The following is a 14331-nucleotide window of genomic DNA, read 5'->3' on the forward strand; positions in this document are numbered from 1 at the left end:
AGGGTAGTGTTTGAAACAAAAAAACACAAAAGTAAGTCAACCCTCAGGAAACCAGCTGCACGGTAATTTAAGCGGTCTAAAAGCCATAAAACGTCGCTCATTAAACGTTTAGAGACTTTTTCAACAAATATTATTAACAAACATCACGCGGGACCCGTGCTAAGTTTATTCACACAAACCAGTAAAGCATCACTGACCTCTGAGTAGGGTTTTGACTGGTGTCCCCAGAAGACAACATGCCCCACCCCTCACACCTGTCTTTATTCGGCTCTCCTCCCTGTGCTGTAAGTGCGCACTGCACAAACAGCGGAAATTCACCAGGTGCGAGTCGTTACGTATGTGTGAGTAAAATAACACATATTCGACTTTATTGGGTGGAAATGTGTTTTGTGCTAGCAACCAAGGCAGCAGACCCCAAAGCAGTTAAAAAAAAACCCTCATGTTGGCATTCGGGCAAAATGAGGCTCCCTGAACCGTTTTTCTAAAGGGTGTGCAACACTCTGCGTCATCGTGACAGCGATGACGTAGAAGCGTAGTTATTCACCATCATCAGAGTATGACACGGAGATCACCGCTGGCACAGACGCACGGTGCGTCAGCTCTAAACCCTTTCCAACAGAGTCCTTGCATCTGATGTGATTATCCTCTTCCACACCCACTCGATGACAACTCACATGAATTACAGGCTGATCTGTAATTCACTCAAGGACCCCGGAGGCGTTCGGACCACACGTTTCAAGCAAGGCATTACAGATCCCTAATCCATGCAGTCCCTCATCCCGAAGACCGGGATGTGATTGCGAATGTGTGAGTCTAAAATTATGTAACGATGGAGTCTGTATTTATGGCGCATCTGTAACAGTCTGCCAGCATCCACTCATTCCTGTGTCATCTTGGGATTGCCTTTACCTCCTGTAATATCTATCTATCTATCTATCTATCTATCTATCTATCTATCTATCTATCTATCTATCTATCTATCTATGAGTCCACCGCCTTTTTTACACCGAGTTCCCAGATGTGAGTGACGTGCAGGTGACGAGAGGAGCTGAGGTGTCAAGTGACAACCATCTGCTAGAGTGTAGTATCAGGTGGCAGTGCTGCCAGGCCTGGTTAAGGGAAACATTTAGTGAGAGTATGCTGGGAACATCTGGTGAGAAAACTGCTCAGAACTCCTCTCAGTAAGATGTGAAAATTATTCAGTGTTTGGAAATGTTTGGCCATTTTTCTGCACAAAGGCTTATTTAAAACATTAAATTATGTCACCTGCTTTGTGGAACTGTATCTATGTTTTGATTTGGTTTGAATATTTAAGATAGTCTATTTACTTTTAAATCTTAGGCTGTATATCCAAATTTAATACAACATAACTGTAATTAAGGGTTTATAAGGACTATGAGCCGAAATCTACCCAGCCTTCTTCCTCTGGTGCTGGCTCCAGTGCAGGAATATGCTCCTAATGCTGACTCCTGCTGGCTGGTTGCAGAACAATCAAAAACCAATCTCCAACCAGTCTCAATAAATATTTTCTGGAATAGCAATTGATTGCAAGGCTGTACGTTTGATGAAAGGTGCTGATGAAAGTACTTCATCGGATGACTTTCATCTTGCATTTAAAGATTCCTCAAACCAACCAATCAAACAAACAAATTGCCTCAGAAAAAAATCTTAAAATTGACCACAGTGGTCATTTAATTTCTCATCCTTAATGTGGATGGAACAGATTTCAAGGTAGAAAGGAACACTTTTGCAACTTGATGAGAATTACATGCAGACACTGAGTGCAGTCTGATAAAAAGTGAAAAAAGCAAGAGTCTTTATTAACCTCGGCAGATTTCTTTCATATTAAACAAACTTGCACAACAAAACATCCCTACATCATGACAGGAGGAGCTCTATGCTAACAGCACAGCATACAATCAGACACAGAAGTAGTTGTCAGCAGAGAGCAACTTAAATATGCCAAGAAATTTGAGTGTAAAATAAAATAAATAGAAATAAGAAGGCAGAAAATTCTAAGGCTAAGCAGAACTATTGCTGAAGAGATGAAGGGGAACTGTCAAACTGAGCTTTTTTTGTGTGAAAGAAGGGTAAAAGTGCTGTATTTCTCTCAAGAGTAGGCGGACAGACTGGACCAAATACTGACTTTAAGGTAAGGCATCTGAACTGTAAGTAATTTACTCGTTTTTTTATTTGTATTGACATCGATGTGTAAATGGTAATGTGAAAAGCTGTTTTCACTGATATGTGTGATGAACCTTCAGTTAGATTCGACATCGAAATGCACCCTAAATTTAAATTATAAATAGAAAAACTAAAGTCAAAGAGTAAAATAAATAGTCTACAAACACACCACAGAGTGGCTCATGTCCTAATGGATTACAACCTTCAAAATACTGACATTCATCAATACTACACGATGCGCTAAGCTACAGTTGTACTGTAATCAGATGTTAGCTTTAAGAAAAAAAAAAATCCACCTCTGTAATTACTGTCCTGGCTGTCTTTACTACTCGCTTGAGAAACATCAGCAAAAAGGCTCTTCTCCCCTTTCTGTTTCTCCTTAACAACACTGAATCAAAATCTACTGTACAGCAAAAACCCAGCAGGTGAACAGAAAGGTGGTACTTTGCTGATTTTAAGTCAAAGTATGACAAAAACAAAAGAAAAGAAAAACAGATTCTGGTTTTCTGAATGACGTGGGCTTCACAGAGGAAGAATCATCCTTTTTATGGTCGCGGGAGAAATACTGAAAGCAGTCTTAGGAGTGAGCTGCACTAGCGTGCGGCTCATTGGGGAGGGGATACAAAAAGACGTCAGAGGAGGATTTGGGGGAATACAGAGGCTGTTGCCTCTTTCCTTTCACAGTCTTTTCTCTCTCTTGTTCTTCTTTTCGCCCTCTGTGTTTATACCCTTAGGTTTATTTATCTCTGTAGCATTTGGAAAATGGGCATATAGGTCCGTTGGTTTGTGTAATGTATAGAGAAGTACAAAAACATTATGTTTCATTGTGATATTTAACATTTCAGTTTTCCTTTTACAACCAGCTCCTTGTGTTCACGCGATTGCCCATGTTTCTCAAAATCTTCTTCATCCCTTCTTTTGTTTTCCTATGTTTGCTTTTCTCTAGACAAAGGCCTCTGGGATTTCAGAGCCGTTGATTTTGATGTAGATCTTAGCATTGTCATCCTTCAGCTGCTGCTCTTTGTAGAGAGTCCGTCGGTACCAGATCAGGTAGAGAGGCAGCAAGAAGCCCAGCATGCTTAGTACAAGGAGTCCAACATTGACCTGGAGGACAGTACAAGAATTAGCCACGCCCGAGGGCCTAATCTCTGATTGTGTTCATGTGTATGCATATCCATACCCAGAGTGGATCTCCACCCAGTGGTCCCATCATAGCCAAAAACAGTGGCTGCTGCAGCAGAGCAAACACAGCACTGACCAGAGACTGCATCCCTGTTAGACTTCCAAACAGTGACGAGGGATACCTGAGGACACACGAGACACGGCAGGTATCTTTAGCGTCTTAGTGTGAAGCTGCATCCACATATAGAAGAGTAAGATAATATGTGTGTGTGTGTATGCATGTGTGAGACTTACACAGCAGCATAAAGGCCACCAACAGCAGAGTGGATGAATCCTCTCACAACCGTGTGTAAGATAAATGACACAATCTAGGGAAAGATAAAAGTATAAGAAATTATTATTCATTATCATTTCAGAAGATCAATCATCAAGTCTATTAGATTAAAAGATTAGCTACTCTTATCTATTTACTCTTAATTAGCTAACAGCTAACACTGGTTAATCTTAGCTGTTAGCTAGTCTTAGTTATTAACACTTAGCTAACAACTAAGTATGGCTGATCTTGGCTAGCTGGTCTCAGCTGTTAAAAATCAAATTAGCAGCTATGGAATAGCTGCTAATTTGATTTTATCATTCAGGATAACTTTTCCATCTATTTCTAGAATTTCTGCTAAACTACGCAAAACAGTAAAAGTGTTTTGTTTTCACTTTGTTTTGCAAGAAAGTAAACATAAACACCTAAAAGTCTAACTGTACTGTGCAGTGTAGTATAAACTGCAGTCAACGGAGATTGCAATTTACATCTAGTGTTAAGTGTGAAAAATGTTGGTAAACTCAAGCTGGACTACTCACCTGCAGGGGGAGATTAGGCACTAAGCACGTAATCCCAAATCCAACCAAAAGCAAGTTTGTGAGCAAGAATGCTCGCAGTGCATTGGTCACCTTCTGAATCTTTCTGTCTCTGCGCTTGGTCTTTGTTTCTCCTCTTCAGGTTTGAAACAGAAAGAAGGAGAGGTCATTTTTCAGTCACTGATGTCACAATAACCTTTTATTTTTGGCTATATTAATCACATTCTGTGTCTAGAAATGTTGAGAATTTCACAAAGTGGGTTTGTCCTGCATTGCAAAGGATTACTAATATTTGACATACTTGTTTAAGGGTTCCTTGTCTTCTTGTCCGTCATCACAGTCCTTCAGCTTCCAGTCCATAATCTGACCAATCACAGGGGTGGTCATCAGGCAAAGTAGCTGCAGCACCCCGAAGATGGAAGAGTACAAACTCACTGAAAAAGAGATCAGGGTGAGCATACAATATAAAAAGATAAGGAGAACGTTTAAAATACAGTGACAGTGTTTGAAAGAATATACCTATACTGACTTGGTTAATAGGACAGTATAGTTAATATTTAGCATCTAGTATTAGTGCTATATTGAGTGGAACAATGGTTGATGCAGGGAAATGTCAATTTAAAAAAAAGTCAACAAAATGTTATTATTAGGAGGGGGTAAGGTTGTGTGGGTTATTTCTATGGGCTAAGGGAGTAATGATACACGGAAACTGCATCACGTGAAACTGCTCATATGGTGTGCACCCTTTGCTGCTAACGGGCAAAGTTAGTTAATAAGTACAGTAAATGGTCATTCCGTGCAGATTAAAGCAGAATGAAAGATCAAAACAACAGCCAAGGTCAACTGATGAAATAAAATAACTAGCTATTAAAAAAGGTGCTATTCAATGCTGTGAATGGTACTATTCACAGCATTGAATAGTACTAATCACTGCTGTGATGCGTTTCTAAATTGTAAGTGTTTTCACCTTGAAATGTAACAGTCGAATGATTTAGTAATCTACTGATACAGAAGACTTCTTATCTTACCAACTTCCATTCTTTCCACTGAAAATCCAATTAAAACAAGTAAGCCAAACTGCTTTCAAGTTATGATTCATATTTGTTGAGAAAGAAACAGCAAAAGCATTCATGTTTAAGTATGCGTGCAAACTTCAAGCAAAGAGAAGTCGAGAAAGTGACCTGTGTTGAGGTCTCCATCGGTGAGTGACTCCAGGACGCTGTTCATGGCTCCCATGTAGAACAAAAGACGAAGCTGAGTCATAGACATGGTCACTAGACTGAGCAGGAAAACTGGAGTGATGATAGTTTTAAAGAATGACTGGGCTGCAGAGGAGAAACGAAAAACGAAGAAGGGTAAATTCAGTGGATTTAAGTAAAAAGTGCATACATGGGTTCAGGTTTATAATACTGCAGTCTTACATTCTTCTTGTGGCTTGCACTCCATTTCCAGGTCCATGGTAGAGAGACAAAGATTGTTTCCATCTTTGGTAGTCAGCTCCTTTTGCTTTGTGTTGGTGCCCACGCTCAGACGACGGCCCACTGTGGTCACTTGCTTGTAGAACTGCTGACCTGTGATTTTATGGTCGAAGCCAAGCCAGCTGAACTTGATCTTCACACTGAGGAAGCAAAGGATGAGAGAGGGATTAGAAGACTGGATAACAAGAATGGGAGTAGAGGGGATTATGTTAAGGGTAACAGAGAAAAGTGGAAAGAGATGGGACCATGGGGGAATTGAACAATTAAAAAAAAACTAACTGTTGGTGTGAATTGGCGCTATATAAATAAAATTGAATTTAATCAATTTGCATGTGTGTTACTAACGTGTAGTCCATATCTTCTGGGCCTGGGAATGGTTCCAGTGGCCAGTTGAAGAAGCAGTTCGTGAAGACCAGTCCTGCACAGGCGGCCCACACCACCAGAATAGTGATGAATGGTACGCCAAAGTCATAGATCACCTGTGTCCAAAACAAGGGCCCATAAATACAAAGTACAGTGCAAAAAAAGACATAGAGAAGACAGTTCTATTCACAGTTCTTGGACTAAACCTGTCTGGGAATTCTAAGTTCTCACATGATTCTTATGGTGCACTTTGTTAATTGGGTTAGACAAAATCAAAGTTATCCTGTACTAATTGGCAGGAAAACCCACTCCTTGCATTTAACCCATCCTGAGAATTAGAACCAGTTCTCCTAATACTTCTGATAATCCATCTGTGGACCAGTTCTAGATTTTGGCAAGTGCCTTGATTGCCAAGATTAAGGTGCCAGGAGAAAATACGTAGCCTTCAGTGTTTGTTACCTTGACGCCGGGAAAAGTGACAGCAGAGGATGCGTAGGAGCCGATCATCAGGGCGATGAAGGTTGAACGGAGGTCCCCAAACATGTTTGGTAGCTAGAAGAGAAACGAATGAAGAAACAGGGAAAGAGGCCGTGAGCTTTACAGTGTTTTTGTTCTCTAGATTTTTGCATTAGATTGCACAGCAACTGAGATTAGATATATTCAGTTATCTAAAGGAAAAAATGGGGAGGTCAACTGTTGTGCAGCTGCACTTAGTTTAGTTTGGGAGGGGGTGGAGGTAGAGGGTGTGGGTGCAGTTTGGGGCACTGTGAGGCTGGTACCTACTGACAATGGGGTCACAGTTTACAGTAAGACCCAATTAGTAAGCAGACTTGGCACCACGGCGCGAACATCAGAGAAAACAAAAGTGCAACAGAGTGACATGAAACCAGCCCACCTCGGTGTATGTAAATATAAAACAGCATCACATAACACACACAGCTGTCCAACATACGACACTACTGATGAGTTCTTTCCAGCTGAAACAATCGGACGGGTCGGCTGAGGCGAGGTGACATTTGAGGACATAAAGATGTCTTTAATATACTTTTCTTTAAGAAAAAAAATGGATTTGGAAGCCAAAATGGGAGACAGCGGGTGACAACAAAACATCCGAATACAAAGGCATTCACAAGCTGTTCTGTTTTCAGGAGACTGAACAACAACAACCCGCTCAATTACATAAGAACGGGGAAAGCTAAGGAAGAGGTATGCGGTAGTGTTTGAGTGCTAAATTGAGAAGGCATGTGCACCCAGGTTACCAGGATTTCCCAACACTTTAATCAGGAATAACTTGAAAACTCATCTCATTGAGTTTAAATGACTAAAGGTGCTGAGCACAAGCAACTGCTGGATGAAACCTAGAACGCGGAAGGTGAGCTGACATTGGCACTGAGCCAGTAGTGGCCACCGAGGGCAGCTGAGTGTTACCCAACATCCCTCAGCTGAGAATGAATGCTTTAAGGTCTGCGGAGAAGTCACGGACAAGCAGTCAAGCAACAGGGTTGTGTCTAATGATTAACCCGACACTGAGGCTTTCTTGTAAATTGAGCTGCTGAGGAGATGAAGTGAAACTTGGTGCGAGGGAAACACATCTTTTTATGCACCATCTCTGGAGACTGACAGTAAAGGGAGCAAACAATTCTTTAAATCAAGGTTTTACTATAACACTGATATGAATGGCCATGGCAGCAAGTAATGAGAGACACGACAAATACAACAGGAGAAATAAAGGATGTAACAGCAAGAGTCAGTGCTGGTATAGAATCGGGATGTTTCACTGGGAGATTTAGTGGAGCAGAGGCCCTCTCCAGTGAACAGCATCACCATGGTAGAGAACTGGACTCCCATGTGAGTCACTGCAGGCTGAACTGATGTCAAGGCCAGAGAAGAAGCGGGGTGGATAATTGCAGGACAAGAATGCAAATAAATGATGATCTTTAGACTGTTTATCTCGGCTTTTGTATCCTTGCCTGTAGGGCTGATTACATTTAAACTGTTTCAGGTATAAAGGTTTTTTCTTTGCTCCAAAGAATCTGTGAAATTTGATGAACCGAATCGAAGGATATGACTTCAGGAATTAGGCTCTTAACTGAAGTTTTAGACTTCCAAGAGTGATGCTGCTTGGTTTTTTTTTTAAAGTGGGAATTTCTGTGTTTAGGGTCTGTGCAGCAAGTCCATTAAGTCTTTGCAAGAACAGAGAAAAACGAGGGATAAGTAGGAGAAATTCTTGATTCCTCCTTCATGTCCTTTGTGAAGCACAATAATATCCCTCTAATCAACTCCCTTACCCGCTATCTGACACTTGGCAGGGTAATCCCTAGGAACGTGTAGTTCAACATTAGAAAAAAGGCAAAGTTAAAAAAAAGAAGATTAAACAGGAGACAGGGTGGAACGTCAGACAAGAAGGGAGGGAGAAGGCGAGCAGGCAGGGAGCCAACAGGCTATTATAACAGAGCGAGTGAGACAAAGAGCTGTGTAGATAGAAACATACATCTGGACAAACATATTGCAGCAGGTGCAAGGACTCTATGGAACAAGGATTATAAAGCACACATCAGTGTGCACACTTACTGTGAGAGAGGTGAAGGTCATGCACATGCCCCCGAAGCCATTGAAAGTAAGAGCAATGAAGATAAGGACGGAGAGTTCTGCAAAAAAAAAAAACAACTATATATAAATATATATAAAAGTCAAAATCCATACAGTGCTCCAAATGTTACAGTGCAAAAAAGACTTTTGTTCATATGAACTCACCATTTGGTTTGTAGGCTCCATAAGCAATGAGTAGACAGGACAATCCAAAGCAGGTGCTGAAAATATATGATTGTGTCACACTTCTGATAACAAGCTAACTAAAGCTGTTCTTTTTAAAACTCTATTTATGACTACACGTGTATTTTTCTCCATACATCACAGTAAGTCTGGATAATTTCTTCCCTTCTTTGCTTACCTTCCCAGCAGTCTCAGTTTGCGAGGCCCATATTTATCCATGACAATCCCCAATGGCAGCGTGATGGCTGAGAGGAGGAAGGAGCCCACTGTGAAAGCCAAGTTCAGCATCTCATCCTGTTCTTTACAGATCAGCCAGCCGTTCATCCTCAGGGGCCCATCCATAGGGACCAGGGGCCTCATCTCGACACCGTCTCCCAAACCCACCACACCAGCCTCACTTTCATAGTCATAAGTGTACTCATCAGACGCCTGTGCTGAATGAGACTGGGACAGATTGTAGTTGGAGCTGTTACCTAAGGACCGAGATAAAAGTTGGTAGAATATAAGACGTTTTATAGGAATTATGCAAGTGGAAGATATTCAATAAGTTTGGATGTTGCAGGCTGACTTAATGTGCCCTTTTCACTTAGAAGTTTTTTTTTTTTTTATAATGCTGCGAAAAAACAAACACCACCCAACTAAGATGCAGTGTTGTGGATAATCAGGAATTTTTTAGGTTCTCTTCTGTGGCTGAAGAATATAGCTCTGAATAGTTTACTTATATCTCTAATACATCAATACATACCAATCAAATGTGCACAGCCAGTTAGATTAATTGTGAACCTCAGCATAAAATAAAAAAAGTGCCCCTAAAGATTATAATATAGAATGCAATTTGGATTTTATTGCTACTTTGGAATGATATGAACAAAACGTGATAAGCTAGCACTTGCAATAAACTTCACATCATTATCAGGACCTGCAAGGAGATAATGTGAACAAGTGCAAAAGTCCAGAAGACGTCCAGGTGATGAAGTGAGGGGAGCTGCAGCTTTGGACCTTCTTAGCATTAGCTTTCCAGATCACGCTCTTCCAGTGCTATCAGCCACCGGTTATCTCTGGGAGGAAAAACGTGTGTGTGTGGCATCCCAACGTGAAACACTGTGACGCACTTCATGACCAAGTGCCAAAGTCTTCCCCAAGAAGACAGATCAGCATCTCATACCCTTTGAATCACTGGGACACAATGCTGACGGGAGCAGCTGAATGGCAAACTATATTGCTGAACGTGCAGTTAATACCCAACACTGTGTCCCTGTAGCATGTATAGCAAAATGTTTGACTGGGCATCCTGGTGCAAAATGACTTACAAAGGCTAGAAAAGGCATTAAGATGTTGGCACCGAGCTAACGCTGAACCCTGCACTAACACTGCACACAAAACGAGAAAAGGCAGCTTCTAAATGCATCGATATCTTTTGCTTTATTTCATTTGAAGTGATCTGGTATTTCATAATTAAAATTCATAAAATGTTTATTACGAAACACAAAGCACAAAGTGCAGTCTATATATTTTAAATGCCAAATGTGTGCTTCTTGTGCCGGTCTATGCTGGACCATTATCTTTCCATTTCGCCATTCTATTTTTTACTGTTTCCTGGTTTGATTTCTACTGCTCATCACTTTAGCTATCTCACCCTCTCTGCCCTTTGTCACTGAACTTTAAACTCACTTATTACCAGCTATAAATGCTTCCTGCTGATTACTTTGTTCCTCAATCACGTCACATGTTTGAAAAAAAGCTGAGCTGGTGCTTGCTGCTGTTCTCCTTTTTTTTTTTTTCTTCTCTTATGTCATCAGAACAAGATAAGATGACTGTGGCAGTTCTCCAGGAAGTTATTGCTCAACTTTTACTTGACTGGTGAGTGTGCACAGCTTCACAGCTAAAACATTTGCACTACCCTATAAAATGTTGTTCCTTTGCAGGTAAATGTGTATGGGACAGCTGTCAGCCTTTATAAGTTTTTATTGCTGAATGTTAATATTAGCCACTGGTGCAGAGGTGAGTAAAACATCCTGCTGCATGTTATAAATGCTCCAGGACTTAGTGTGGATACTAACATGTTTACCTCTTTCAGGCCATGGGACGCCACACAGTATCACCTGGGGTCCTCCTTTACGTTCCCCTTGTTTATTCTCTTTTAAAAGACCACACCGGGGTCACTTAGGCTGAGTGCATCAATCCAACCTTTGTTCTTAACGACACAAAGTACCCGGTGTAACTTTTGTCATAGTGTGGGACTCTTGACATAAAGAGAGCAAGCTTTAAACAATACAGACTCAGGTAAAAGGATCAGCCGATCAGTCCATCATTGGTCTATCAGTTGACTCTCAACAAGTCTACTGCACCATAAAACCTTTTATACTTTCACTTTAGACCAACTGACCTACCTGTTACACTGCTCTTTATTTCATTTGCCTGCTCAGATTTAATTTCCTGAGTCCTTAAAACAGGTTATGACACTTGTACAGAAAAAACCCTCATTCTCCCTAAAGAATGGAAGAGGCCAGAACACAGTAGTGTCGTATTACATCTGTTGAATAAAACCTGCTCCTAACTTAAGATCACCATTGCTGTCAATCACTTAATCCTTATTTTATTGGGATATTTCAGCGTACAAAAAGAAAAAGTGCTTTCCAAAAACTAAGTCAAAAAACCAATTGTCTTTTCTTTCTTTCTTTCTTTACAAGGCATCGCCATAACTATTTTGGTAATTATAAAACACAAGAGTTTCGACTTACCCTCCTCGCTGCAAAGGTACGAGTAGAAGCCCTCTGACTTGAGCATGATGAGGAGCGATCCCCATCCCAGCAGCACAGCAGAGAAGAGCAAATTCTCAATGATAGCAGTCACTGCCATCCACCAGCGCCTGGCAAATGCTGTGGCCAGGGTTGGCGCCATGGTTGATTGGGAAAAAAAAGTTAAAGACAGAAGCAAAAAGCAAGAGGAGAGAGATTTAGGGGACAAAGAAAGAGAGAGGGAGAAAGAAGATGTAGCTGGAAGTGCAGAAAGAACCTCCCTGACTGACGCTCGGATGAAAGATCACAGCTCACTTATCTGTGAAGAGAAAAGAGCAAGAGGAGGGGGGGGAGGTCTTACAGTTAGCCTATCACTGTGACAGACAGATAGAAAGGCTCACTTCTTTTTATAAGATTACAAGATCAATCACTTAACTTTGAACCCAGCTGGCTGCACTGCATGGAAATCTGTGCTGTTTGTTTGTGGCACTTTTCTGATTAATTTAAAGTGTCTGTGTTAGTTAGATACAGAGAAGACGCTAAGCTCTACACCAACTAACATTAAGTGGTGAATGATTAACTTTTGTCATTGTATGAGGATTATGACATCATGAGACAAAGACCTTGCATTACATTACAGGCCCTTATAATACATGCACCCATAGTGGACTTTCTGCTGATTTCTGGAAAAACCAAACTGGTCTAAACTGGACATGCACAGAAAATGGGATTCTCTCACTGCCCATGGCCCCTCATGCCCATCCAACCGCAGCTTTTCTCTGCAATTAGTGTGGCACATCCACAGCCAGACAAACAATAAACAAATCAACGGGAACAGCCAACCTCTCTCTCTGTCGCACACACACACGCACGCACACTGTCTGTTCAGCTAGTAGAATAAAAGTAGTTGCAGAGCTGCAGAGTTAGTTGTACGCCTCAATAAAATGACCAAATCAAACGAGAATACACTCCTGGAAATCATTTAATTGTAGGAGCTGATGTTGTTGAATGCTTCATTTAATTAAAAAAAAAAATGAAATCACTTTCCCACTCCTGTTTCAGTCATCCACTCTCTATAGCACACTTCAAAGCAAATTACAGATCTGCTTTGACATGTTCAGTGAGTCTTAATTTCTTACCACTGCGGCTCAGAGCTGCTCCTTCCAGCTTCAAAGTGATGCCTTCTGGTAGGCTTTGAGTAACCTGGTTTCTGTGAAAATCCACTTTTATATGCCAGCGTCGCCCGCACATAGCGCCCCCTATGGACATTACCATGCAGTATGTCTGGACTCCAACCAGCCTTTATTTTGTTGACACTTTTATCACCAGATAGTTATATAATTTAATAATTGTGGGTCTAAAGCCATTATTTTTACTTTAATTAAATGTGGTGAACTATGAAGAAAAAAGAAAATAACCTGTGTCTAATTAAACAGATTTTACAGGTAATGACAGGAAATATGACGGTTGTGTGTATCAGTTGATAAAGAATAAGAGCAGACTTCCCCTATTTCAGTATTTACGCCACCTGTTTACTTATGTTAATCTGAGAAATAAAACATCAAAAAAGAATACTGCATTGAAGTCTTTGTTAAAATTCAGCAACAGTAAAAGTTAAAGTCTTAAATCTTTAAAGTTGATTTAACTAAAGCTTCAGCATAACTGACCAAAACCCTCTTGAGCAACTCTTGTATTGAGTGTTTTTGTACACATAAGACTTTAAATGAGCTGCAGTTTTTATTTCCTGTACAGGATTCGCCCCTTCTTAATTTTTATTATTGGTTTTGTTTCTTAGTTTAATTCTAAGCACACTGTTAAATGAAAAAAACGGATCTGGTTAAAGCAAGTTAACACACATTTACACCGAAATGTCAGAGTTATATCAGCAAACTTGTTTTTCAGGTTGGACACTTGAGTTTGTCCCCCTGCAGTGGACTGTGATTCAGCTCTAATCAGTTGGCCACTCAATGATTCAGTGACCACTGTGACCATATCTGCATAAACACTGATGTGCTGCTTTGTGTTGTTACAGTCTTCAGTATCTCACACTGAGAGCACTCTTTAAACCTTTAAACCTTTCAACAGCAAAACAGTTAAACTAATGGGATCTCTCATCTCTAATTTTCAGCTCTAATCAGTCTGTTTGAATATCAGCAGGCCCATCACAAGGTGGAGGTACCCAGCCTTACTTCACAGTTATTGACAAACTCTTTACAGTCACATCAAGTACATTTAATCACTAGTGCACTGTTTTTCCAAGCCTTATCAAAACCATTTATTGACCTGCTTGCTTCTCACACCTTACATTTGTGTCAAATAGTCTAATCATTTAGATATTGTTTACTGTCTCAACAAGGGGCCAAATCTGTATGTTTAACTGTTAATCTTAAGGTAAAAACCAAAAAAATATCCGGTATCTTTTAAATTGTGGCACACACAATGAGAACTTGCTGTTTTTTAATAGAATTAACGCCACCTTGTGGCTTTTAGTGATCCTGGCACAGGCATGCAGGTTCATGGCCCATATGCAAAGCTCAAGCTCAGCTAAAAAACAGTAAAATGAGTCAAATTTGGGGAATTTGTTCAATTTTTTCACCTTTCAGGTTCACAAAAATGCTGCTATTTTAAAACAGATAAATGTATTGTGACTGCTTTGCTTAACACTTTTACTTGTCTGTGGTATGTACCATGAGTACTGTTTATTCTCCAATAAATCTTTACTCTCTCTGGAATTTCTACTCATTAGTACTCATTTCTAAGCATAAATAAGTCTAGCTTGTCTTAAAAATGTACTCTCCTCAAGTGTTCACATCTAGAAAAGAAAT

General features: G+C 40.4%; 1 protein-coding gene across 2 annotated transcripts; it reads right to left on the bottom strand.

Annotated features, from left to right (window-relative positions):
- Positions 1-1794: 1794 nt before the first annotated feature.
- Positions 1795-14300, bottom strand: slc43a2b (solute carrier family 43 member 2b). 2 transcript variants are annotated; one of them, XM_040033139.1, is made up of 14 exons: positions 11510-14300; positions 8947-9241; positions 8751-8806; positions 8568-8644; positions 6456-6548; positions 5979-6112; positions 5577-5773; positions 5337-5480; positions 5184-5201; positions 4457-4589; positions 4159-4291; positions 3601-3674; positions 3365-3488; positions 1795-3288 (listed from the first exon to the last, which is right to left on the bottom strand). In XM_040033139.1, exons 1-14 carry the CDS (start codon positions 11667-11669, stop codon positions 3127-3129), a joined length of 1800 nt encoding a protein of 599 aa, XP_039889073.1. In that variant the 5' UTR covers positions 11670-14300; the 3' UTR covers positions 1795-3126. The 2 variants fall into 2 exon arrangements, with proteins under 2 accessions (XP_039889073.1, XP_039889074.1); XM_040033140.1 differs by lacking the exon at positions 5184-5201.
- Positions 14301-14331: the final 31 nt, after the last annotated feature.

Source organism: Simochromis diagramma, unplaced genomic scaffold, assembly GCF_900408965.1.
Source record: "Simochromis diagramma unplaced genomic scaffold, fSimDia1.1 OVJJ01000216.1, whole genome shotgun sequence".
Classification (NCBI taxonomy): domain Eukaryota; kingdom Metazoa; phylum Chordata; class Actinopteri; order Cichliformes; family Cichlidae; genus Simochromis; species Simochromis diagramma.

Excerpts from the sequence above, each read along its gene's own strand:
- slc43a2b (XM_040033139.1), bottom strand. The coding sequence starts at position 11,669 with ATGGCGCCAACCCTGGCCACAGCATTTGCCAGGCGCTGGTGGATGGCA. Across the intron at positions 5,481-5,576 it reads GTGCAAGCCACAAGAAGAAT|CCCAGTCATTCTTTAAAACT; the intron begins GTAAGACTGCAG and ends TCTCCTCTGCAG. Across the intron at positions 3,289-3,364 it reads TGGGTGGAGATCCACTCTGG|GTCAATGTTGGACTCCTTGT; the intron begins GTATGGATATGC and ends ACTGTCCTCCAG.